This window comes from Staurois parvus, unplaced genomic scaffold, assembly GCF_062004578.1.
Source record: "Staurois parvus isolate SC_StPar_1 unplaced genomic scaffold, SC_StPar_1.0 ptg003767l, whole genome shotgun sequence".
In the NCBI taxonomy this organism is placed as follows: domain Eukaryota; kingdom Metazoa; phylum Chordata; class Amphibia; order Anura; family Ranidae; genus Staurois; species Staurois parvus.
This window is the reverse complement of record NW_028321563.1, coordinates 51,262-77,496: the sequence shown is the minus strand read 5'-3', so window position 1 is coordinate 77,496 and position 26,235 is coordinate 51,262. Positions and strand designations below refer to the sequence as shown.

General features: G+C 50.3%; 1 protein-coding gene across 1 annotated transcript; it reads right to left on the bottom strand.

Annotated features, from left to right (window-relative positions):
• Positions 1-1,491: 1,491 nt before the first annotated feature.
• On the bottom strand, positions 1,492-24,770 carry LOC149427434 (uncharacterized). Its single transcript, XM_089668045.1, has 7 exons — positions 24,340-24,770; positions 22,208-22,338; positions 18,395-18,586; positions 16,961-17,164; positions 12,662-12,847; positions 12,346-12,469; positions 1,492-5,058 (listed from the first exon to the last, which is right to left on the bottom strand). The coding sequence occupies exons 2-7, from the start codon at positions 22,259-22,261 to the stop codon at positions 2,726-2,728; spliced, it is 3,093 nt and encodes a 1,030-aa protein (XP_089524171.1). The 5' UTR covers positions 22,262-22,338; positions 24,340-24,770; the 3' UTR covers positions 1,492-2,725.
• Positions 24,771-26,235: the final 1,465 nt, after the last annotated feature.

The following is a 26,235-nucleotide window of genomic DNA, read 5'->3' as shown; positions in this document are numbered from 1 at the left end:
AAGGGGGTGAAAGTGTCCGGACTGGAAGGGGGTGAAAGTGTCCAGACTGGAAGGGGGTGAAAGTGTCCGGACTGGAAAGGAGGGGGGAAGTGTCTGGACTGGAAAGGGGGGGGGGGAGTGTCCAGACTGGAAGGGGGTGAAAGTGTCCAGACTGGAAGGGGGGGGGGGAAGTGTCCAGACGGGAAGGGGGTGAATGGGAATGGAACCAGGGTACTATTTTTATGGAGCAGCAAAGTATAGGCTTTTACTGATGACTCATAAGACCTCCATAGTTACATAGTTAGTCTGGCTGAAAAAAAAGAGACAAAAGTCCATCCAGTTCAACCATAAACAACAAAAAAAAAAAGTTATAATCCTACACCCACAGTTGATCCAGAGGAAGGCAAAAAACCCCAGCAAAGCACGATCCAATTTGCTCCTGCAGGGGAAAAATTCCTTCCTGATCCCCCGAGAGGCAATCGGATATTCCCTGCATCAACTTTCCCTATAAATGTTCTATCCAGTTATATTCTGTGTATCCAGGAAATCTCTACTAAGATCCAAGAAACTGGATATAAAATCCTAACCAGGAGGTAGAGGGTTCCCAAAACTTCCACCAACTGTTTCCCCAATGCCCCTCGTTTTGTTGGAGATGTTTAAAGGAGGAGGGCTCTATTGCTCCATATTTTTTGGTCCCGTGAAGGCCTTAAACATTTCTGGACACAAGTGAAGACATTGGATTCCGAGGTTCACTAACACCCAGATGCTGGAAGATGCGGCCGCCTTCCTGTTGCATTTGAACCCTGTGTCCTTGAAACGTTATAAACGCTCCCTCCTCCTCCATCTGTTAAACGCAGCAAAGGCATGCATCCCGCTTCACTGGGAACCAACCACACCACCCTCCATCAGGACTTGGTTCTCCAAGGTCAACGAAGTCCAAGTGATGGAGGAGCTTATGGCTGCAGTACACCATAGGGAGGAACGGGTCCAAAAGACGTGGTTTTACTGGATGGAATTTACCTCCATGACATATCCTGGGCTCCCACGGGTGAAGCACTTGAGTCCCTTATGACTTTAGTAGGCCAGTCTTTGGGCAGAGGACTCATCTCCCCCCTTTTCCCCTTCCTGTTCTTCTTCAGGCTTCCTGCCCCCCCCCCTTTTTTTTCTCTTTTCCCTCTCTCATCTTCCATGAGTATGGCTCTCTTTCTCTCTTTTCTTTCCTTCTGCCTGTCTTTTAGTTTTTTCTGTATTAAGAGTTAATGTTGAACAGGATTTATATAAGTCACAGGCCTTTGGGCAAAGGGAGCTAAATCATCAATGCCCCATTGGCCCTTACCCCAGCTGGTCTATCTGTGGTGCATTTATTTTGATACATGTATCTTGCACCTGACCCAGGCTACTTGTTGTGATGGGTGCCTGCGGGCCCCGATAATCCCTGTATGACATACAAAGTTAATAAATAAAGAATTAAAAAAAAAAAAAACAGCATACAAGAGATCAGCGGCACTGAGATATAGCAAAGGATGACATGATTTTATTTCTAAAAAACAATTGATCATAGTGCACACAGCAAAATAAACGTCAGGGTTGGCCTGGAGAGCATTAGGGTCAACCCGGAGAACGTCAGGGTTGGCCCGGAGAACGTCAGGGTTGGCCCGGAGAACGTCAGGGTTGGTCCGAAGAACGTCAGGGTTGGCCCGGAGAACGTCAGGGTTGGCCCGGAGAAAGTCAGGGTTGGCCCGGAGAACGTCAGGGTTGGCACCGAGAACGTCAGGGTTGGCACCGAGAACGTCAGGGTTGGCCCCGAGAACGTCAGGGGTGGCCCTGAGAACGTCAGGGTTGGCCCCGAGAACGTCAGGGGTGGCCCCGAGAACGTTAGGGGTTGCCCCGAGAACGTCAAGGTTGGCTCGGAGAACGTCAGGCTTGGCCCGGAGAGCGTCAGACTTGGCCCGGAGAGCGTCAGGCTTGGCCCGGAGAGCATCAGGCTTGGCCCGGAGAGCATCAGGTTTGGCCCGGAGAGCATCAGGCTTGGCCCGGAGAGCATCAGGCTTGGCCCGGAGAGCATCAGGCTTGGCCTGGAGAGCATCAGGGTTGGCCCAGAAGACGTCAGGACTGGCCCGGAGAGCGTCAGGGTTGGCCCAGAGGACGTCAGGGTTGGCCCGGAGAACGTCAGGGCTGGCCTGGAGAACATCAGGGTTGGCCCGGAGAAGGTCAATGTTAGCCCGGAGAGTGTCAGAGTTGGCTCGGAGAACGTCAGGGTTGGCCTGCAGTGCACCATACTCAAAACAGGGATATGGCTTCTCCCAATGTGAACTTTGCTGTCTTATGAGTCAATTGGTGGTCGGGGGGGAATTCCCACATCGACAATTGATCAGGGTTGACCCCGAGAACGTCAGGGTTGGCCCGGAGAACGTCAAGGTTGGCCCGGAGAACGTCAGGGTTGGCCCGGAGAACGTCAGGGTTGGCCCGGAGAACGTCAGGGTTGGCCCGGAGAACGTCAAGGTTGGCCCGGAGAACGTCAAGGTTGGCCCGGAGACCGTCAAGGTTGGCCCGGAGAACGTCAGGGTTGGCCCGGAGACCGTCAAGGTTGGCCTGGAGAACATCAAGGTTGGCCCGGAGACCGTCAAGGTTGGCCCGGAGACCGTCAAGGTTGGCCTGGAGAACATCAAGGTTGGCCCGGAGACCGTCAAGGTTGGCCCGGAGAACGTCAATATGTCTGATCTCTGAGACTTAGTTCTGATAATAGCTAGTTTATTGGAAGCTCATTTTCCAGATTTGGGGCAAATATATGGCTGTCCCCCAAGTGAAGTTTGCTATGGGCTATGAGATGTGATTTCTGTGAGAAACGTTTCCCGCACTCCGAGCAGAAATATGGCCTCTCTCCCGTGTGAACTCTCTCATGTTTGATAAGAGAAGACCGCTGAGAAAACCGTTTGCTGCAACCTGAACACGGATATGGCTTTTCCCCGGTATGAATCCTTTCGTGTACGATGACGGCCGATTTGTGGGAAAAACATTTCCCGCACTCGGAACAGGCGTAAGGCTTCTTTCCCGTGTGGACCGTTTCATGTCTGATCAGAGCCGATCTCTGTGAAAAAGACCTCCCGCACAGGGAACAGGAATAAGGTCTCTCTCCCGTGTGAACCCTTTCATGGGTGACAAGATCCAGTCTCTGGTTGAAGCTCTTCCCGCACTCTGCACAGGCATAGCGCTTCTCCCCAGTGTGAAGCCTTTTATGGGCACTAAGGGACGATGTGTGGTTGAAACACTTCCCGCAACTAGAGCAGGAGAATGGTTTTTCCCCCGTGTGGATTCTGTTGTGTGCAACGAGAGACGATTTCTGAGGAAAACACTTTCCGCACTCTGAACAGACATGCGGCTTCTTTTGTTTATGAACACGTCTGTGGAGGGCAAGAGCCGTGTCACTGGAGAAACATTTCCCACACTCAAAACAAAGATTAGACGTCTCCTGGCCGTGAACCTTTGCATGTGCGATAAAATCCGACTTCTGCAAGAAATTTTTCCCGCACACTGAGCAGGGATAGGGCTTCTCCCTGCAGTGAACTTTTTCATGGGCGGTTAGGCTTGACTTGTGGAAGAAACGTTTCCCACACATGGAACAGGCATAGGGCTTCTCCCCGCAGTGAACTCTTCTGTGGCTGATGAGATACGACTTGTCGGAGAATTGCTTGCCGCATTCCGAGCACGAGTAGGGCTTCTCCCCCGTGTGAATCCGTTTATGTACAGCGAGGGTCCATTTTTGTAGAAAACCTTTCCCGCACACTGAACAGGGATACGGCCTTTCCCCCGTGTGGCCTTTTTCGTGTATGTTCAGAGATGCCACGTTAAAGAAGCATTTGCCGCACTTGAAACACGCATAGGACTTCTCCTGTGCATGAAGCCTTTCATGTAAAAGGAGGGACGACTTGTAGAAACAACATTTCCCGCACTTGGAACAGGAATACCGCTTTGACCCCGTGTGAATCCTTCCGTGCTTGTCGAGGGATGACTTCTGGGAGAAACGTTTCCCGCACACCAAGCAGGTATAGGGCTTCACCCCCGTGTGAGTCCTTTCATGTACAATGAGGGCCCATTTATTTAGAAAACGTTTCCCGCACTCTGAGCAGGAGAAGGGCTTCTCCCCCGTGTGGACCCTCTTGTGTAAGATCAGGGTTGACTTGTAGGGAAAACTTTTCCCGCACTCTGAACACGAATACAGGTTTGCGGCGTGACCTCTTTCATGTTCGACGAGAGACCTTTTGTATAAATAACGTTTCCCACACTTAGAACAGGAATACGGCTTCTCCCCCATGTGGACCCTTCCGTGTCTGGTGAGAGCCGCTTCCTGGGAGAAACACTTACCGCACTCTGAACACGCATGCGACTTCTTACCGCATTCAGAACAGGAGTTCGGGTTCTTCCCACATTCAGGACAGGAGTGCGACTTTTTTATGGCGTGAACTCTTCTGTGCAGGACGAGATAGGAGTTTTGAGAAAAACATTTCCCGCACTCGGGGCAGGAATAGGGCTTCTCCGCCGCGTGGACCCTATTGTGTTTGAGGAGAGACGACTTCTTGGAGAAACATTTCCCGCACTCGGGGCAGGAATAGGGCTTCCCCGCCGCGTGGATTCTCTCATGTGTGAGGAGAGACGACTTCTTGGAGAAACATTTCCCGCACTCGGGACAGGAATAGGGCTTCCCCGCCGCGTGGATTCTCTCATGTGTGAGGACATCTGATTGGTGGGAAGAGCATTTGCTACATTTGGAACATGAATACGGCCCTTCCCCCGCCTTAGTGTTCATTGAGACGAGTTCTGCAGGGGAACCTTCAACCCAATTGGCCAAAGGGAGAGTCTCACCTCCTCCACCGGTGGGATGGGTGGTAGGGGGGGTGTGATTGGGGAAATAGTCCCCGTGTGTGGAGGGATCACATGAGAGATCTTCATGGAGACATCTCAGATTGAGGTTTGGTGGGATGGGATCTTCTAAAGGATCACATGGGTGGTCATCACTCCTCATTCCTGCATCTGAAGAGGCAACGGAAGGTTCCTCGGTGTCATTCTTCATATGTTGTCCATCTGGGGGATACAGAACATGAAGAGGATCAAAGAGTCTGCTATTCTATTAGGGCCGGGGGCCCCAAACTGCGGCCCTTTGCTTGCCTTTATCAGGACCTTGGGGCACTTTTCCTCCCACTGACACCAATGATGGGGCACTATTCCTCCCACTGACACCAATGATGGGGCACTATTCCTCCCACTGACACCAATGATGGGGCACTATTCCTCCCACTGATACCAATGATGGGGCACTATTCCTCCCACTGACACCAATGATGGGGCGCTATTCCTCCCACTGACACCAATGATGGGGCGCTATTCCTCCTACTGACACCAATGATGGGGCGCTATTCCTCCCACTGATACCAATGATGGGGCGCTATTCCTCCCACTGACACCAATGATGGGGCGCTATTCCTCCCACTGACACCAATGATGGGGCGCTATTCCTCCCACTAATACCAATGATGGGGCGCTATTCCTCCCACTGACACCAACGACGGGGCACTATTCCTCCCACTGACACCAACGACGGGGCACTATTCCTCCCACTGACACCAACGACGGGGCACTATTCCTTCCACTGACACCAACGACGGGGCACTATTCCTCCCACTGACACCAACGACGGGGCACTATTCCTCCCACTGACACCAACGACGGGGCACTATTCCTCCCACTGACACCAACGACGGGGCACTATTCCTCCCACTGACACCAACGACGGGGCACTATTCCTCCCACTGACACCAACGACGGGGCACTATTCCTTCCACTGACACCAACGACGGGGCACTATTCCTCCCACTGACACCAGCGATGGGACACTATTCCTTTCACTGACACCAGCGATGTGGTGCTATTCCTCCCACTGACACCAGCGATGGGGCGCTATTTCTCCCACTGACACCGGACATGAGACACTATTTCTCCCACTGACACCAGCGATGGGGTGCTATTCCTTCTATTGACACCAGTGATGGGGCGCTATTCCTTCCACTGACACCAACGACGGGGCACTATTCCTCCCACTGACACCAACGACGGGGCACTATTCCTCCCACTGACACCAACGACGGGGCACTATTCCTCCCACTGACACCAGCGATGGGACACTATTCCTTTCACTGACACCAGCGATGTGGTGCTATTCCTCCCACTGACACCAGCGATGGGGCGCTATTTCTCCCACTGACACCGGACATGAGACACTATTTCTCCCACTGACACCGGACATGAGACACTATTTCTCCCACTGACACCAGCGATGGGGCGCTATTTCTCCCACTGACACCAGCGATGGGGTGCTATTCCTTCTATTGACACCAGCGATGGGACACTATTCCTCCCACTGATACCAATGATGGGTCACTATTCCTTCCACTGACACCAACGACGGGGCACTATTCCTCCCACTGACACCAATGATGGGGCACTATTCCTTCCACTGACACCAATGATGAGGCACTATTCCTCCCACTGATCGCTAGTGCGAATGTATTCTTATCCACCTTTCTGATCTAAAATTGCCCACCCCACACCGGAGTAGGTCGGCTACAACCGGCTTTAATATTCAATTCCTCCTTCCAAAATATTTCTTAATACAGCTTGCTCAGTGAGCCCTCAAAAACATATGAAAGGCCATCTTGTGACTCGAAATGCTCAGGACATATAAAGACCTATGAGGGCCCAGTACACCGGTGTGGCCAGGTCCAAGAATGGAAACATTGGAGCAGACCATGGTTGTTGTACACAATGTACATTTCTCAAATGAATGTAATTACTTGCTGCCCCCAATCCCTATGGTAATGTTACTCAGCACTTGTAGAGGTAAGGTTCGGGCCGAACCCAGTTACATGAAATTAGGCCACCGGCCCAACCAGTTGTGGCCGGGAAATTTCCCATCTGGAAGCTACCAAGAGGACTGTATGCTGGTGACATCATCAACTTCATATGACCACTTGGCCATATTTGGTCAATGACACTATCCAAACCTGACCACTTGGCCATATTTGGTCAATGACCGTGTCCAAACCTGACCACTTGGCCAAATTTAGTCAATGACCGTGTCCAAACCTGACCACTTGGCGATATTTAGTCAATGACCGTGTCCCAACCTGACCACTTGGCGATATTTAGTCAATGACCGTGTCCAAACCTGACCACTTGGCGATATTTAGTCAATGACCGTGTCCAAACCTGACCACTTGGCCAAATTTAGTCAATGACCGTGTCCAAACCTGACCACTTGGCCAAATTTAGTCAATGACCGTGCCCCAACCTGACCACTTGGCGATATTTAGTCAATGACCGTGTCCCAACCTGACCACTTGGCGATATTTAGTCAATGACCGTGTCCAAACCTGACCACTTGGCGATATTTAGTCAATGACCGTGTCCCAACCTGACCACTTGGCGATATTTAGTCAATGACCGTGTCCAAACCTGACCACTTGGCCAAATTTAGTCAATGACCGTGTCCAAACCTGACCACTTGGCCAAATTTAGTCAATGACCGTGCCCCAACCTGACCACTTGGCGATATTTAGTCAATGACCGTGTCCAAACCTGACCACTTGGCCATATTTAGTCAATGACCGTGTCCCAACCTGACCACTTGGCGATATTTAGTCAATGACCGTGTCCAAACCTGACCACTTGGCCATATTTAGTCAATGACCGTGTCCAAACCTGACCACTTGGCCATATTTAGTCAATGACCGTGTCCAAACCTGACCACTTGGCCATATTTAGTCAATGACCGTGTCCAAACCTGACCACTTGGCCATATTTGGTCACTGACAGTATCCAATCCTGACCACTTGGCCATATTTGGTCAATGACAGTGTCCAAACCTGACCACGGGGTCATATTAGGTCAATGTAGTCACCGGTATCTCAATCCAGGGGCGTATTTGCCGTGAGGCCAACAAGGCATTCGTCTTGTATGTTCACTGCTAGCTGCCAGCCCCCCACTGTATGACCACTGTCTCTATTGGTTTTATCTTGGTTCAATAAAGTGGATTGTTTGGAGTGCAGGCGATCGGATGTCCTTAGTTCTCAAGGCATTTGCCTTGGGCGGCATCTTTCAGGGGGGCGGCGGCGCCTACCGGAAGAAGGGACGATGGTTCTCCTGCAGACTGGATGGTGAGTCTCTCTCTTTCTCTGGGGGAGGGGGTTGCAGTGGTGTACAGAGGTCGCAGGTGGAAGGGACTGGTGGACGGTGGTCAGGCTGAGGCTGGTGCCCGGGGTGTGATCCCTCTCCTCCAATGTGATGAGGCTGCTGGTTTGTGCCTCGCCCTAGCCCCTCCTGGAGGTGCACCGATCATTGGTATGAGGCAAACTCCTGAAGACACCGGGACTGGTGCAGGAAGCTGGGGGGGCGAAGAGGAACAATCCGGGATACACGTACACCCCAGGGCAGCACCTTCCCCGTCCGGGGGGAAAAAATCAGGGACCACCAGGGGAGGAGAGCCACTGTCCAGAGGAGTCTGCCCGATCTCCAGGGTGGGGGAATACTGGCACCCGGAGATTCCTTCCACCCGTACATGGCCATGGACAGCCACTGCACCCGCTGCCTCCATTGGTTTGGAGTCCCCAGGAGAGTGGGGGGGCTGCAGATTTTTTGCGTTGCCTAGGGCAACACAAAATCCGAATACACTCCTGTCTCCACCCCCTTATCACGTGTGGCTGAAGTGAATTTCCCAGCTGCAGCGAATTGGATATTTTATTAAACATCTTTCCATTAATAGCCCCCAACTGACAACATGGAAGGTCTCAAACCGCCACTAATGGCTAAAAAAACCCAACAATCAAAACGGTTCCTGATCATGTGACTGCTGCATCCATTATGACACTGCGGTCACATTCAGGCTTCAATATGAAATGAAGACAGATGACATCAGCCGACACTGCAGCAGTCTGAAGGGGTATAGTGTTTGTTTAATACTGCAATTGTCAGATACAATTACAGTATTTTCCAGCCCAAGCCTTTCCTGGCACCTTTTGTGTAACAATCAGGTTTTTTTTTGGCTAGAAAATGACTTGGAACCCCCAAACATTATACACTCAGCGGCCTCTTTATGACGTCCACCTGTTCAATGGCTTGGTAAAACAAATTGCTAATCAGCCAATCACATGAGAGCAACTCAATGCATTTAGGCATCTAGATATGGTGAAGACGACTTGCTGAACTTCAAACCGAGCATCAGAATGGGGAAGAAAGGGGATTTAAGTGACTTTGAACGTGGCATGGTTGTTGGTGCCAGACGGGCTGGTCTGAGTATTTCAGAAACTGCTGATCTCCTGGGATTTTCACGCACAACCATCTCTAGGGTTTACAGAGAATGGTCCGAAAAAGAGAAAATATCCAGTGAGTGGCAGTTGTGTGGAGGAAAACGCCTTGTTGAGGTTCACACACAACCATCTCTAGGGAAGTCTCGAGACTCAGACCAGGCAACGTTTCTCCAATCTTCTATTGTCCAATGTTGGTGATCCTGTGTGAATTGTAGCTTCCGTTTCATGTTCTTAGCTGACAGGAGTGGCACCCGGTGTGGTTTGCTGCTGCTGTAGCCCATCTGCTTCAAGGTTGGACTTGTGCGTTCAAAGATGGTATTCTGCATACCTTGGGTGTAACGAGTGGTTATTGGCGTTACTGTTGCCTTTCTATCATCTGCAACCAGTCTGCCAATTCTCCTCTGACACCAACAAGGCATTTTCCTCCACACAACTGCCACTCACTGGATATTTTCTCTTTTTTGGACCATTCTCTGTAAACCCTACAGATGGTTGTGCGTGAAAATCCCAGTAGATCAGCAGTTTTTGAAATACTCCGACCAGCCCGTCTGGCACCAACAACCATGCCACGTTCAAAGTCACTTAAATCCCCTTTCTTCCCCATTCTGATGCTCAGTTTGAACTTCAGCAAGTCGTCTTCACCGCGTCTAGCTGCCTAAATGCATTGAGTTGCTGCCATGTGATTGGCTGATTAGCAATTTGTGGTACCAAGCTATTGAACAGGTGGACCTAATAAAGTGGCCGCCGAGTGTGTATTTTTTAAAGCAAAAGGCACTAGAGAATAAATTGTTTTTTGCTATTTTTTTACATCATGCAGTGTTTGCGCAGCGGTTTTTCGATCGCAAATTTTTGGAAAAAAACACTTTTTTAAACTTTAATGTAAAAAAATAACCCCCCCCCCCACAATACATAACCACATTTTTTGTAAAATATAAAAGATGATGTTCCGCCGAGTAAGTAGACACCTAACATGTCACGCTATAAATTTGCACCCATCCGCGCGATGGCGACAAACGGCGTAAATGTTCTAATCCATAGGCGATGCTTTGAAAAAAATCTACAGGTGACATTAGATACACAGGAGGAGGTTTGGTGAGAGAATTACTGCGCATGATATGACATTCGCTGAGATACCTCACACGCGTGGGTCGATCGCTGTTTGTGTGTGTGCGGGACTGACGCGTGAGTTGGCCTTTACACGCAAGGATGGGGGGGGGGGCAGGAGGTCCCGTTGAGGGCACAGAAGGCGGCTGGAGGGGGGATGTCCCCTTCCGATGCTTGTAACAGCGATTGAGTAGCTAGTTAGCCGCTCCGATTGCTGTTACATGCAACACTGTACCCAAATTAATTTTTTACCATTTTTTTGAGACACATAAAGCTTTATTTTGGTGGTATTTATTCACCGCTGGGATTTTTATTTTTTTTTGCTATGTAAATGAATAAGTCCAAAAATTTTGAAAAAAAGTGTTTTTTTAATAAAATTTTGCAAATAAATAATATTTCATCACAAATCTTGGCCAAAATTTATTCCGTTTAGTAAAAAAAAAAAATCCAAATTAGTTTATAACCAAAAATTATAATTTTTAAACATTTTTTTTTAAATTTTTATTTTATTTTTTTATATTATTATTTTTTATTTTTATTTTTTTTTTACATACTGTCACCCTAGCAGTACAGTGTCACCATGGTGACACTGCACTACTTGTGGGGGGTGATGAAGATTTTTTTTTTTTTTTCACACTGATTGCTTTTACACCCATATAGGATGTAAAAGCAATCATTTCTCTTTCTCTCTGGCTGCATTCTTGCACTCATTGAGAAGTACTGAGTGAGCTGTGATTTATCACAGCTTGTCACATGGTACAAGGCTGCTGTGAATAGCCTTGTACCATGTGACCTCTGTGATCATTCACAGATTTCACACGTAGTAAGCAATGATGTCACAAGTGACATCTTGCTTACTACTTTGCATGTGATCACTGATTGGCCAATCAGTGATCACATGATCGGGACCTCGTACAGAGGTCCCGTCCGACGATCGGTGTTTCACTGTGTTCGGAGGACACAGCGGGCACCAGATCGTGGTGCTGCGCACTCCCAGGGAGCGCGCACAAGCAGGGTGTGGGGAGGCCGTTTATGAACGGCCACCCGACCCTGCAGTGCCACCGTCCGGCCGTTTATATGCAACGGCCAGTCGGGAAGTGGTTAATACAAGTGTGACACGAGTCACTTTGGATGGGGGGCCCATGGAACACAGCTCACTCTAGAGAGGTGGGGAGACCCGTCTCAGCTCCCCATATCCCTCTTATGTGTAAGTCACCCTGCGCCTGTTAGAGGTACAGGATGATCTGTCATAATATTGGGGTGGGGGGGGTTGTTGATTGTTTTATGTGGTTGCATCCCATTGTTCTGTTGTGTGTCTTGCTTGGGAGCAAACTATTATGGGATGTATGTGTTTGTGTATTGGCTTGGTGGGGGGTGTTTCCAGCAGCCCTCCTGATGGGACTGTCTGCTGGTGTGTCTCTTGTTACTGGGTGTGGATTGCCCCGCCCTGTGTCATTATGCAGGGAGGGGGGGGGGTTGTGTCGTTATGCAGGGAGGGGGGGTTGTGTCATTATGCAGGGAGGGGGGGTTGTGTCATTATGCAGGGAGGGGGGGTTGTGTCATTATGCAGGGGGGGGGGGTTGTGTCATTATGCAGGGAGGGGGGGTTGTTCCCTTGAACGTATATATCTTGTATCTGTGTTAAAATAAACTAGTCTACTTCCTGGTTTTCCTTCAAGACTGGTGGCGTCTAGTCTTGTGTGGTCAGCGGTGGTGTCTGTGTATTCGGACGGGGAAGGGGGAGTCTAACGGAAGTACCCAAGCGCAGTCGGGTCCGGTTCCATTACAAGGTTTCAGGAGATAAAAGGAAGAAAAGTTTATGCAGCCACAACATCGAAGGGCTTGCAGACCCCAATATATGAAATTTGGGTTTCTTGGTTTAGATAGGCTCCATTGTCTCCTCTTACCCAGTGATGGGAAGGTCTGCTGGTCCTCCACCATGGCATCCTTGTAGAGATCCTTGTGTCCCTCCATATACTCCCACTCCTCCATGGAGAAATAGACGGCGACGTCCTGACACCGGAGAGGAACCTGACACACACAATGATACAGTCACCATCCAGACATACCGCTTTTGAGGCATGAAAGAAAGAACGTCGGAGTTATTACGCACAGCAACCATCAACGTTCACCTCTGATTTTAAATATGGTGAACAACTCCTGTTTTCTTTTGATTCGTTAGTGAATCGATCCCACTGTCCCGTAATTCTCAGGACCCCTCACCTCTCCAGTGAGAATTTCAGTGATCTTGTTGATGACTTCTAAAACCATCCCGTTGTTCCTCGATGGTATCAGGCAAGGAGGAGGCTCCATGATGGTTCTATGGTTCCTGCTCCATCCTACTGAGACACGGGATTGGCTGCCAAGTGCCATGTGGTTGCCAGAGGTCTTCTTCTCTATTGTGGTCTCCTGTGTATTAAGAGATAGATCCATCTTACTGTAATGAGACATGTTAGAATCCATGTAACTGCTAAACATTTAGGAGCCTCTTTAGTGTATCTACAGTATCTCCCAGAAGTGAGTCCACCCCTCCCCCGGACTGTATACAATGTATATATATATACATACAGTATCTCCCAGAAGTGAGTCCACCCCTCACGTTGTATATCTTTGATTCCATCTTTTCATGTGACAACACTGAAGAAATGACACTTTGCTACAATGTAACGTAGTCAGTGTACTGCTTGTATAACATATAAATTTGCTGTCCCCTCTAAATGCCTCAACACACCGCCATTAATGTCTAAACCGCTGGTAACAAAAGTGAGTCCACCCCTAAGTGACAAGGTCCAAATTGGGCCCAAAGTGCAATATTTTGTGTGGCCGCCATTATTTTCCAGCAGTGCCTTAACCCTCTTGGACATGGAGGTCACCAGAGCTTCACAGATTGCCACTGGAGTCCTCTTCCACTCCTCCATGACAACATCACGGAGCTGGTGGATGTTAGAGACCTTGCGCTCCTCCACCTTCCGTCTTCCACTCCTCCATGATGACATCACGGAGCTGGTGGATGTTAGAGACTTTGCGCTCCTCCACCTTCCATTTGAGGAGGCCCCACAGATGCTCAATAGGGTTTAGGTCTGGACATGCTTGGCCAGTCCATCACCTTTACCCTCAGCTTCTTTAGCAAGGCAGTGGTGGTCTTGGAGGTGTGTTTGGGGTCGTTATCATGTTGGAATACTGCCCTGCGGCCCAGTCTCTGAAGGGAGGGGATCATGCTCTGCTTCAGTATGTCACAGTACATGTTGGCATTCATGGTTCCCTCAATGAACTGTAGCCCCCCAGTGCCGGCAGCACTCATGCAGCCCCGGATCATGACACTCCCACCACCATGGGGCCCCAGACCATGACACTCCCACCACCATGCAGCCCCAGACCATGACACTCCCACCACCATGCTTGACTGTAGGCAAGACACACTTGTCTTTGTACTCCTCACCTGGTTGCCGCCACACACGCTTGACACCATCTGAACCCAATCAGTTGATGTTGGTGTCATCAGACCACAGGAGACGGTTCCAGTAATCCATATCCTTAGGCTGCTTGTCTTCAGCAAACTGTTTGCAGGTTTCTTGTGCATCATCTTTAGAAGAGGCTTCCTTCTGAGATGACAGCCATGCCCCCCCACCCCTTCACCCTCTGCAGCAATGCTGGCAGCACTCATACGTCTATTTCCCAAAGACAACCTCTGGATATGACGCTGAGCACGTGCACTCAACTTCTTTGGTGGACCATGGCGAGGCCTGTTCTGAGTGGAACCTGACCTGTTAAACCGCTGTATGGTCTTGGCCACCGTGCTGCAGCTCAGTTTCAGGGTCTTGGCAATCTTCTTATAGCCTCGGCCATCTTCATGTAGAGCAACAATTCTTTTTTTCAGATCTTCAGAGTTCTTTGCCATGAGGTGCCATGTTGAACTTCCAGTGACCAGTATGAAAGCGTGAGAGCGATAACACCAAATGTAACCAACCCGCTCCCCATTCACACCTGAGACCTTGTAACACCAACAAGTCACATGACACCGGGGAGGGAACATGGCTAATTGGGCCCAATTTGGACCTTGTCACTTAGGGGTGGAGTCACTTTTGTTGCCGGCGGTTTATACATTAATGGCGGAGTGTTGAGTTATTTTGAGGGGACAGCAAATTTCCATGTTATACAAACTGTACACTGACTACGTCACATTGTAGCAAAGTGTCATTTCTTTAGTGTTGTCACATGAAACGAGAGAATCAAATATTTACACAAATGTGAGGGGGGGGGGGGCACTTCTGTTGAGATAGTGTACAACACTATCTAGCAGACCATGGTCCAGACCTGGACCAATTGCCAGCCGCGGTTTCCTCAGAGCTGCAGTGCATAGAAATAAAGTAAATGTGATTGTGACACATCAATAAAGTTGAAAGAGAAAAAAAAAGACACGTTGTCAAGCAAGCCTCCCAGAATCCCCTTCACCTCTCCGGTCAGCTCTGTGTTTTAAATCGGTAAATATACACTCACTGACCACTTTATTGGGTGCGCGTGTTCAATCGCTCGGGAACACAAATTGCTAATCAGCCAATCACATGGCAGCAACTCAATGCATTTAGGCATCTAGACGTGGTGAAGACGACTTGCTGACGGCAAACTGAACATCACAATGGGGAAGAAAGGAGATTTAGGTGACTTTGAATGTGGCATGGTTGTTGGTGTCAGACGGGCTTGTCTGAGTATTTCAGACACTGCTGATCTCCTGGGATTTTCCCACACAACCATCTCCGGGGTTTACAGAGAATGGTCCGAAAAGAGAAAATATCCAGTGAGCGGCAGTTGTGTGGAGGAAAATGCCTTGTTGGTGTCAGAGGAGAATGGGCAGACTGGTTGGAGATGAGAGAAAGGCAACAGGAACTCAAATAACCACTCGTTACATCCAAGGTATGCAGAATACCATCTCTGAATGCCCAACCTTGAAGCAGATGGGCTACAGCAGCAATAGATCACACCGGGTGTCACTCCTGTCAGCTAAGAACAGGAAACGAAGGCTACAATTCGCACAGGATCACCAAAATTGGACAATAGAAGATTGGAAGAATGTTGCCTGGTCTGATGAGTCTGGATTTCAGTTGCGACATTCAGATGGTAGGGTCAGAATTTGGGGTAAACATGAAAGCATGGATCCATCCTGCCTTGTATCAATGGTTCAGGCTGGTGGTGGTGGTGTCATGGTGTGGTGGATCCATCCTGCCTCGTATCAACGGTTCAGGCTGGTGGTGTCGTGGTGTCATGGTGTGGGGGATCCATCCTGCCTTGTATCAACGGTTCAGGCTGGTGGTGTCATGGGGTGGTGGATCCATCCTGCCTTGTATCAATGGTTCAGGCTGCTGGTGGTGGTGTCATGGTGTGGTGGATCCATCCTGCCTTGTATCAATGATTCAGGCTGGTGGTGGTGGTGTCATGGTGTGGTGGATCCATCCTGCCTCGTATCAATGGTTCAGGCTGGTTGTGGTGGTGTCATGGTGTGGAGGATCCATCCTGCCTTGTATCAATGGTTCAGTCTGGTGGCGGTGTCATGGTGTGGTGGATCCATCCTGCCTTGTATCAACGGTTCAGGCTGCTGCTGGTGGTGTCATGGTGTGATGGATCCATCCTGCCTTGTATCAATGGTTCAGGTTGGTGGTGGTGTCATGGTGTGGAGGATCCATCCTGCCTTGTATCAATGGTTCAGGCTGGTGGTGGTGTCATGGTGTGGGGTATCCATCCTGCCTTGTATCAATGGTTCCGGGTGGTGGTGGTGGTGTCATGGTGTGGTGGATCCATCCTGCCTTGTATCAACGGTTCAGGCTGGTGGTGGTGGTGTCATGGTGTGGTGGATCCATCCTGGCTTGTATCAATGGTTCCGGGTGGTGGTGGTGGTGTCATGGTGTGGTGGATCCATCCTGCCTTGTATCAACGGTTCCGACTGGTGGTGGTGGTGTCATGGTGTGGGGGGGATTTTCTTGGCTCTAGCAAGGTAGACCTAATAAAGTGGCCAGTGAGTGTAAAAAATTATGTCTAGTAACACTCCCACAAAACTCCTCACCTCATTGGTCAATTCAGTGTTTTATTCGTGTAGATAACAGTGAGGTCATAAGATGTACCCAGAAATCTCCCCACCTCTCTGACCAGGTCTGTTTTGTATTAATAGGGAAAAAAAAAGTAATGTCATGTGGCCCTCCTAGAATGTGTTGCCTATTAATGTTGTGTTTGTACCTTTGGTATGTTCCTCTGTTCCCACTCCCGTTTGATGCTATTTAGTACATTGCGTAGCCAGACACTCCCTACCTCGCCGTGTGGTACAGTCAGTTTCACTTTCCACTGTGGATCAACTTCTGTGTCTTATTGAAGAGTTAGACTGCTTGTGGATTGTGTCAAGCCAGCAAGTGGCCATACCATTTACACAAACAGCATCTGGCGGTAAGTCATTGCATATATCACCATTCAAAACAGAATATAGGATCCTCTTCACTAAGAATGATGTCATGTGACCCCTCCCAGAATCCCCCTCACCTCTCCAGTCAGAAGGCAGATGATCTCCAAGAAGAGGTTTGGTACTTTTTCATCTAACTTAAATTTCTTCTTTCCCGTCTTTCTATAGTTGCAGTTCTGCTGGTCCTCCACCATGACGTCTTTGTAGAGGTCCTTGTGTCCCTCCATATACTCCCACTCCTCCATGGAGAAATAGACGGCGACGTCCTGACACCGGAGAGGAACCTGACACACACAATGATACAGTCACCATCCAGATATACAGCTTCTGATCCCGGACGATGCCCCAGAATTCCCGGCACCGCTCACCTCCCAATAGTTCCTGCCACCGCTCACCTCCCCTAGTTCCCGGCACCGCTCACCTCCCAATAGTTCCCGACACCGCTCACCTCCCATAGTTCCCGCCACCGCTCACCTCCCATAGTTCCCGGCACCGCTCACCTCCCATAGTTCCCGGCACCGCTCACCTCCCCTAGTTCCCGCCACCGCTCACCTCCCATAGTTCCCGGCACCGCTCACCTCCCATAGTTCCCGGCACCGCTCACCTCCCCTAGTTCCCGACACCGCTCACCTCCCTTAGTTCCCGACACCGCTCACCTCCCTTAGTTCCCGACACCGCTCACCTCCCTTAGTTCCCGACACCGCTCACCTCCCTTAGTTCCCGACACCGCTCACCTCCCTTAGTTCCCGGCACCGCTCACCTCCCTTAGTTCCCGACACCGCTCACCTCCCATAGTCCCCGCCACCGCTCACCCCCCTTAGTCCCCGCCTCCGCTCCCCTCCCTTAGTTCCCGACACCGCTCACCTCCCTTAGTTCCCGACACCGCTCACCTCCCTTAGTCCCCGACACCGCTCACCTCCCTTAGTTCCCGACACCGCTCCCCTCTCTTAGTTCCCGACACCGCTCCCCATCCTTAGTTCCCGACACCGCTCCCCATCCTTAGTTCCCGACACCGCTCACCTCCCTTAGTTCCCGACACCGCTCCCCTCCCTTAGTTCCCGACACCGCTCCCCATCCTTAGTTCCCGACACCGCTCCCCATCCTTAGTTCCCGACACCGCTCCCCATCCTTAGTTCCCAACACCGCTCACCTCCCTTAGTTCCCGACACCGCTACCCTGCCTTAGTTCCCGACACCGCTACCCTCCCTTAGTTCCCGACACCGCTCCCCATCCTTAGTTCCCAACACCGCTCCCCATCCTTAGTTCCCGACACCGCTCCCCATCCTTAGTTCCCAACACCGCTCCCCATCCTTAGTTCCCAACACCGCTCCCCATCCTTAGTTCCCGACACCGCTACCCTCCCTTAGTTCCCGACACCGCTCCCCTGCCTTAGTTCCTGACACCGCTCCCCATCCTTAGTTCCCGCCACCACTCACCTCCCAATAGTTCCTGCCACCACTCACCTCCCTTAGTTCCCGCCACCGGCCCCTCCCTTTGTTCACGCCACCGCTCACCTCTCCTGTCAGAAGCTCAGTGATCTTGTTGACGACCTCCAGAATCTTCTTCTCGTTGTTCCTCTTTGGTATCAGGCAGTGGGGTGGAGGCTCCATGATGGTTCTCTGGGTCCTGCTCCACTCTTCTGAGACACGGGAATGGCTGCCGCGTGTCACAGGATCGTCAGATGTCTTCTTTAATATCACAAACTCCTATAAAATGAGAGGTGGATGCATGTTACAAGAACGCATGAAGTTCTTAAAGGGAAGGTATGGTGAAGTTCAAGTCAGTGCTGTGTTGAGGGCAATTTTCTTTGGAAGGCTGGTGGACCGGATATTAGGAGTAGATAAAAGGTCACTCTAACTATCTGCACATCAAACCAGGAGCTTGTGACCTCTTCTTATACCAGGACAGGTTTGTCCAGCGCCCAGGGCAAGGATGCAGAACTGCACCCCCCTCCATGCTGTAGACTGGGTGTACCACCTTGTGCCCATTCTTTGCCCCTTGCTTGGCATGGAGTGTGCACTGTCCATGCATGGCCAACTTATGGTTTTCTTGCGGCAGAACATGTACGTGTCAACTGTGGGAAGATGGGGTGGAGGGTGTGACAGAAGTAAAGGTCATGGAAGACAAGAATCTCCAGCCCTCTAGTTGCTAGCCACCGATCTGGAGTTTGCATTTGGTGAGGGGGCGTCCTCCCCTACCACTGTGCCCTGGGCGGCTTCCCCTCCTGCCCACCCCTTGTCCCGGCCCTGCTTCTTAGACACAGATTGGGCGAGGAATCCACTGCTGGGAAGTCAGTCTTGAGCGTAGAATGGACGCATGACTCCCTACTTTCTGAGATGAAAATTATGGGATGGGTATAGAGGAGTGGCCAGTACAAGGGTTCATATCACTCAGGAGACTATCTGAAAAGGTTTATGGATCCTCAGGGACCACCAATGCAGTTCAGGGAAAATGCCTCCCCCTGCTGGAGCAGTGGATGTAATTAAAACCAAGCTATAGGAGACCTACTGGGGCTTGATAAAGGCTATCAAACCATTTTCGCAAGTTCCAACTGCCGGCACACAACTGCAACCATTCCGGCAGATTGTCATCTACTGAACGTTCTCCATGTCACCATCAAAGAGGAAACAGCCCAGAATCATTAACAGTGTCCATTTACACTGCCCCTCTGCTGGGCATTAGCCCCTCTGAAAGAGGACCCATTCCAGATGGGCCTCCACCAATCCCGAGTCTCGCTTCCATTAGTCCAGCGCTACCATACACATAAAAATCAGAACCTTCCTGAGATACCTGACACCTTTCACCACAAAGTATGGACCATGAAGAAATAATATGCAACAAATGATGAGCTAAGCATTACTTCTCACCTCTACGTTTCCTTTATACTGGCTTTTCAAACTAAAAAAAATACAATCATTCAGAGCGGGGGTCTCCAAACTTTTTAAACGAAGGGCCAGTTTACGGTCCTTTAGGCTTTGGGGGGCCGGACTGTGCCCAATGGGAGTTAAAAAAAGCCCCACTTGTAGTAAACAATGCCCCATCCTTAGTTTTAGCGGAAGGAATGGTGCCCCATTGTTGGCTTTCAAGGGAAGAATAGTGCCCCGTCACTGTCGTCTCTTGGGGAAATAGTGCTCCATGGTTGGTGTCTGTGGGAGCAATGGTCCCCCATCATTGGTGTCTGTGGGAGCAATGGTCCCCCATCATTGGTGTCTGTGGGAGCAATGGTCCCCCATCTTTGGTGTCTGTGGGAGCAATGGTCCCCCATTATTGGTGTCTGTGGGAGCAATGGTCCCCCATCTTTGGTGTCTGTGGGAGCAATGGTCCCCCATTATTGGTGTCTGTGGGAGCAATGGTCCCCCATCATTGGTGTCTGTGGGAGCAATGGTCCCCCATTATTGGTGTCTGTGGGAGCAATGGTCCCCCATCATTGGTGTCTGTGGGAGCAATGGTCCCCCATCTTTGGTGTCTGTGGGAGCAATGGTCCCCCATTATTGGTGTCTGTGGGAGCAATGGTCCCCCATCATTGGTGTCTGTGGGAGCAATGGTCCCCCATTATTGGTGTCTGTGGGAGGAAGGGTGCCCCAATATTGGTGTCTGTGGGAGGAAGGGTGCCCCATTATTGGTGTCTGTGGGAGGAAGGGTGCCCCATTATTGGTGTCTGTGGGAGCAATGGTCCCCCATCATTGGTGTCTGTGGGAGCAATGGTCCCCCATTATTGGTGTCTGTGGGAGGAAGGGTGCCCCAATATTGGTGTCTGTGGGAGGAAGGGTGCCCCAAGGGCCAGATAAAGGCAAGCTAAGGGCCACAGTTGGGAGAGCACTGATTTAGAGGCCATACATGATATCAGAAAGAGGAACAAGGGATTGGGTCCCAGATAAGGGATAGTTCCTTCAAATAAGGCACGTGTGGAGCTATGGGTGTGCCAATGGGGTTTAGATGTTCCCCAGGCGTGACTCTTCCACACAAACGTCAGCCTATCACTCCGCATGAAAGCCAGGGAAGGGGCATTGTTAGGGGGAGGGGCCAAGCAGAAGCAACCTAAAGGATTCCTTAAACACATTTATGTCAGGAGGAGCACAGTGACAGTGCATTGGTCTCCATGCTGCAGCTCCCAGGCCGTTTGCAGCCCATTGCTGGTAAGCTCTCTGACACCAATGATGGGGCACTATTCCTCCCACTGACACCAATGATGGGGCACTATTCCTCCCACTGATACCAATGATGGGGCACTATTCCTCCTACTGATACCAATGATGGGGCACTATTCCTCCCACTGACACCAATGATGGGGCACTATTCCTCCCACTGACACCAATGATGGGGCACTATTCCTCCCACTGACACCAATGATGGGACACTATTCCTCCTACTGACACCGATGATGGGGCACTATTCCTCCCACTGATACCAATGATGGGACACTATTCCTCCCACTGACACCGATGATGGGGCACTATTCCTCCCACTGACACCAATGATGGGGCACTATTCCTCCCACTGACACCAATGATGGGGCACTATTCCTCCCACTGACACCAATGATGGGGCACTATTCCTCCCACTGACACCAATGATGGAGCACTATTCCTCCCACTGACACCAATGATGGGGCACTATTCCTCCCACTGACACCAATGATGGGGCACTATTCCTCCCACTGACACCAATGATGGGGCACTATTCCTCCCACTGACACCAATGATGGGGCACTATTCCTCCCACTGACACCAATGATGGGGCACTATTCCTCCCACTGACACCAATGATGGGGCACTATTCCTCCCACTGACACCAATGATGGGTCACTATTCCTCCCTCTGACACCAATGATGGGTCACTATTCCTCCCACTGATACCAATGATGGGTCACTATTCCTCCCACTGATACCAATGATGGGGCACTATTCCTCCCAATGACACCAATGATGGGGCACTATTCCTCCCACTGACACCAATGATGGGGCACTATTCCTCCCACTGACACCAATGATGGGACACTATTCCTCCCACTGACACCAATGATGGGGCATCAATGGCCTGAGACTGTGGGGATTGTTATACTCCCACTGGCCCCCCCTAAAGTCTGAATCATTCATATACAATCCTGTATCAAGCCTCCATAGGTTGGTCCAGTATGCGATTCTTGCTTTTCTCGATTTTTTGGCCCCAAAACTGCATCTCTGAGCTCCGGAAATTGCCTTGTACCTCAAAGCAGAGAGAAGGAATGGAGCTGCACAGACACCTCGTCCAACCAAGAAGGGACTGGTCCTGGTTGTGGGGGGGGGGGGGTTGTTGGGGGTCATTTACTGGGAATTCCCAGAAGTCACCTCTTCCTCCAGCAGGTGCAGGACCTCCATGGCGAGTCCCAGTATCTCCTCCATCGTCCTTCCCCCTCCTCCTCGCCCGTTGTCGGAGAGCAGCCTGGGCACAGGGATGATGCTCCTCACCGAAGATCGACCTAGACGAGTAGAAGTCATTCATCAGTGGCGGCACACATGCGGTTTAACCCCTTCCCGTCCTCCTGGAGATGGCGCTGCATGTATGACCAACTATGTATGTGCTGAGAGCCGTGCCACATACATGATACCCGCCCAACTATGTACAGTTGTGTTGAAAATACTAGCCGTCAGACATCACTAACCGGATCAATCCCTGTTTTTGGTGGAAATGATATTTCTACATGGCAGATAATTTCCTAGCCGGTGTAGTAGAGTCATAGAAATCCAACAGACCCAACAGTCATGACATGCGTGCTGCTGATTCTGTGTCATTGAATCACTCATTGAAAGGGGCGTGTTCACAATAATGGCAGGATTGCACATTTTTCTTCATAAATCTTGGCCAAAATATATCTTTTTAGTAAAAAAAAAAAACCAAAAAGTATAATTTTTTAAAAAGATTTTTACATTTTTTTTTTTTTTTTATATTATTTGGTTTTTTTTTCTACATACTGTCACCCTAGCAGTAGTATCACCATGGTAACACTGTACTACTTGTGGGGGGTGATGAAGATTTTTTTTTTATTTTTTACACTGATTGCTTTTACACCCATAAAGGCTGTAAGAGGAATCATTTCTCCTTCTCTCTGGCTGCATTCCTGCAGCCATTGGGAAATACTGTGAGAGCTGTGATTGGTCACAGCTTGTCACATGGTACAAGGCTGTTGTGAATGGTCCTGTACCATGTGACCTCTGTGATCATTCACAGATTTCACATGTAGTAAGCAATGATGTCAGAAGTGACATCTTGCTTACTACTCTTCATGTGATCACTGATTGGCCAATCAGTGATCACATGATCAGGACCTCGCATAGAGGTCCCGTACAGCGATCGGATCGCGGTGCTTTGCGCTCAAGCAGGGAGTGGAGAGGCTGTTTATAAACGTCCACCCGCCCCTGCACTGCCACCGTCCAGTCATTTACATACAACAGCCGCATGGGAAGGGGTTAACACGTGCGATTTGCTGCAGCGAGATTTCTAAAGTAGTTCTTGCGTGATTTTTTTCTGCAGTTTTGTTGCGATTTCACATACATAGAATAGAAATCGTGCCGCAAATTGCAAGAAATTATTGAAAATCTTCGCAATAAATTCTTCAGAAATCGCACCGGAAATCGTGCTGAAATCTCACACAAATCGCAGAGGTGTGACCGGTGACTTAGTCTCAATTCGCAATACTACAATCTGAAATTTGCGCGACTTGCAGGGCGACTTGAGTACTACTTTGAAGCAACTCTGAAGCGAATTTCAGGGAATGCTGGGTCATCTTCCTGTCATGTCGGATACAAATCGCATCAATACAGACGAGGATCCGACTTGGGTCTATGGGCACAAGTCGGGTAGAAGTCGCCCTGAAGGAGCACGGGGACCTTTCCTAAAGTCGGAGCGACTTCAGGAGTGATAATTAAGGCGGCTCCCGTTGACTAACATGGGATTTCACAGGTCATGTGACATGGGGGTCTCATAAGTCGCAGCGGTGTGAACGGAGCCTTGTTGTCAGAGGTTAGCTGAACAAGCTGAAGGTAGAAGCTGATTGGCCGTCATGCCCAGCTGCACCGGATTCTGAGAGCTCAAGTTTTAGGGCCGTTCACACTCCATGCGTTTCAGTTGCTTTTTTTCTGCATCCAAAACGCACAGAAAGTCGGTGATCTGGTTGTCAGTGTCATCACATCAGTGCTTGCAGTTCCGGTGCGTTCCGGGTGCATAAAAAAAAAAGTAGAACAGGCGGCATTTTTCCTGCACAGAATTGTACTGGAAGGCGGTAAGATGCACCAAAAACGCACCGGAACACACGTCTCTATTTAAACTGAAGAAAAAGAGAAAAGGGGAAAATGAACCAAAACACAATCAAAACACACCGGAACGCACCAAAAACACACCGGAACGCACCAAAAACACACCGGAACGCACCAAAAACACAGCAACAATCACACCAATCACAGCGACAACCACACTGACTTACCGGCTCACAATGGCTCCATGATAGAGAATTGTGTGCAGATCTGTGCAGCAGTCAGAGGTTCCCCTCTCCCAGGTCAGGGAGGAGGAGGCGGAGCAGGATGACGTCCCAGCATGGAGGCTGCTGGAGAGGAAGCTGCTGATTCTTCATCCTGGATGTCACCCTCCCCTCCCCCCCTCACAGGGAAGGAAAGGCGTTCAGCCGCAGATGTCGGAGACACAACCTGAGGGTGCAACTAACAGCCTCCAACTCCTCACACTGCGATTCCGCAAGTCGCTGGAAATGTGGACACAGCGACCCCTCCCCCGACTTCTCCATCAAGATCAATCATCTCCAGCCTCCGCAACATCTCCAACCAATTAAATCTCTGCCAATCCCTCCACTGGCCTCCATTCAGTGTCCTCCACCCCTCTCTGCCAATCCCTCCACTGGCCTCCACTCAGTGTCCTCCACCCCTCTCTGCCAATCCCTCCACCGGCCTCCATTCAGTGTCCTCCACCCCTCTCTGCCAATCCCTCCACTGGCCTCCACTCAGTGTCCTCCACCCCTCTCTGCCAATCCCTCCACCGGCCTCCATTCAGTGTCCTCCACCCCTCTCTGCCAATCCCTCCACTGGCCTCCACTCAGTGTCCTCCACCCCTCTCTGCCAATCCCTCCACTGGCCTCCACTCAGTGTCCTCCATCCCTCTCTACCAATCCCTCCACTGGCCTCCACTCAGTGTCCTCCACCCCTCTCTGCCAATCCCTCCACTGGCCTCCACCCCTCTCTGCCAATCCCTCCACTGGCCTCCACCCCTCTCTGCCAATCCCTCCACTGGCTTCCACTCAGTGTCCTCCACCCCTCTCTGCCAATCCCTCCACTGGCCTCCATTCAGTGTCCTCCACCCCTCTCTGCCAATCCCTCCACTGGCCTCCACTCAGTGTCCTCCATCCCTCTCTGCCAATCCCTCCACTGGCCTCCACTCAGTGTCCTCCATCCCTCTCTGCCAATCCCTCCAGTGGATTCCCATTGCCTAACGAAAAAAATTCAAACCATGGTGACACTGTACTGATAGGGTGACAGTATGTTAAAAAAAAAACAAAAAAAATAATAAAACTAAAAACATTTTTTAAAAATTATAATTTTTGGTTATAAACTAATTTGGGTTATTTTGTTTTTACTAAAAAGATAACGGAATTCATTTTGGCCAAGATTTATGATGAAATATTATTTATTTGCAAAATTTTATAAGAAAAACACTTTTTTTTTTAAATTTTTGGACTTTTCATTTACATAGCAAAATAAATACAAATCCCAGCGGTGAATAAATATCACCAAAATAAAGCTTTATCTGTCTCAAAAAAAATGCTAAAAACTTCATATGGGTACAGTGTTGCATGACCGCGCAATTGTCATTCAAAGTGTGATAGCGCTGAAAGCTGAAAATTGCCCTGGACAGGAAGGGGGGGAAAGTGTCCGGACAGGAAGGGGGGGAAAGTGTCCGGACTGGAAGGGGGGGAAAGTGTCCGGACTGGAAGGGGGGAAAGTGACCGGACAGGAAGGGGGGAAAGTGACCGGACTGGAAGGGGGGGAAAGTGTCCTGACTGGAAGGGGGGGAAAGTGACCGGACTGGAAGGGGGGGAAAGCGTCCGGACTGGAAGGGGGGTGAAAGCGTCCGGATTGGAAGGGGGGGAAAGTGTCCGGACTGGAAGGGGGGGAAAGTGTCCGGACTGGAAGGGGGTGAAAGTGTCTGGACTGGAAGGGGGGTGAAAGCGTTCGGACTGGAAGGGGGGGAAAGTGTCCGGACTGGAAGGGGGGTGAAAGCGTTCGGACTGGAAGGGGGGGAAAGTGTCCGGACTGGAAGGGGGGGAAAGTGTCCGGACTGGAAGGGGGGGAAAGCGTCTGGACTGGAAGGGGGG

Bases quoted from the DNA above. Each gene is read 5' to 3' on its own strand.
- LOC149427434 (XM_089668045.1), bottom strand. From the start codon at position 22,261: ATGGAGGAGATACTGGGACTCGCCATGGAGGTCCTGCACCTGCTGGAG. The intron at 17,165-18,394 runs GTGAGCGGTGGC...TGTGTGTGTCAG, and splicing joins CTGAGCTTCTGACAGGAGAG to GTTCCTCTCCGGTGTCAGGA. The intron at 12,848-16,960 runs GTGAGGGGGATT...CTTAATACACAG, and splicing joins TCTGCCTTCTGACTGGAGAG to GAGACCACAATAGAGAAGAA.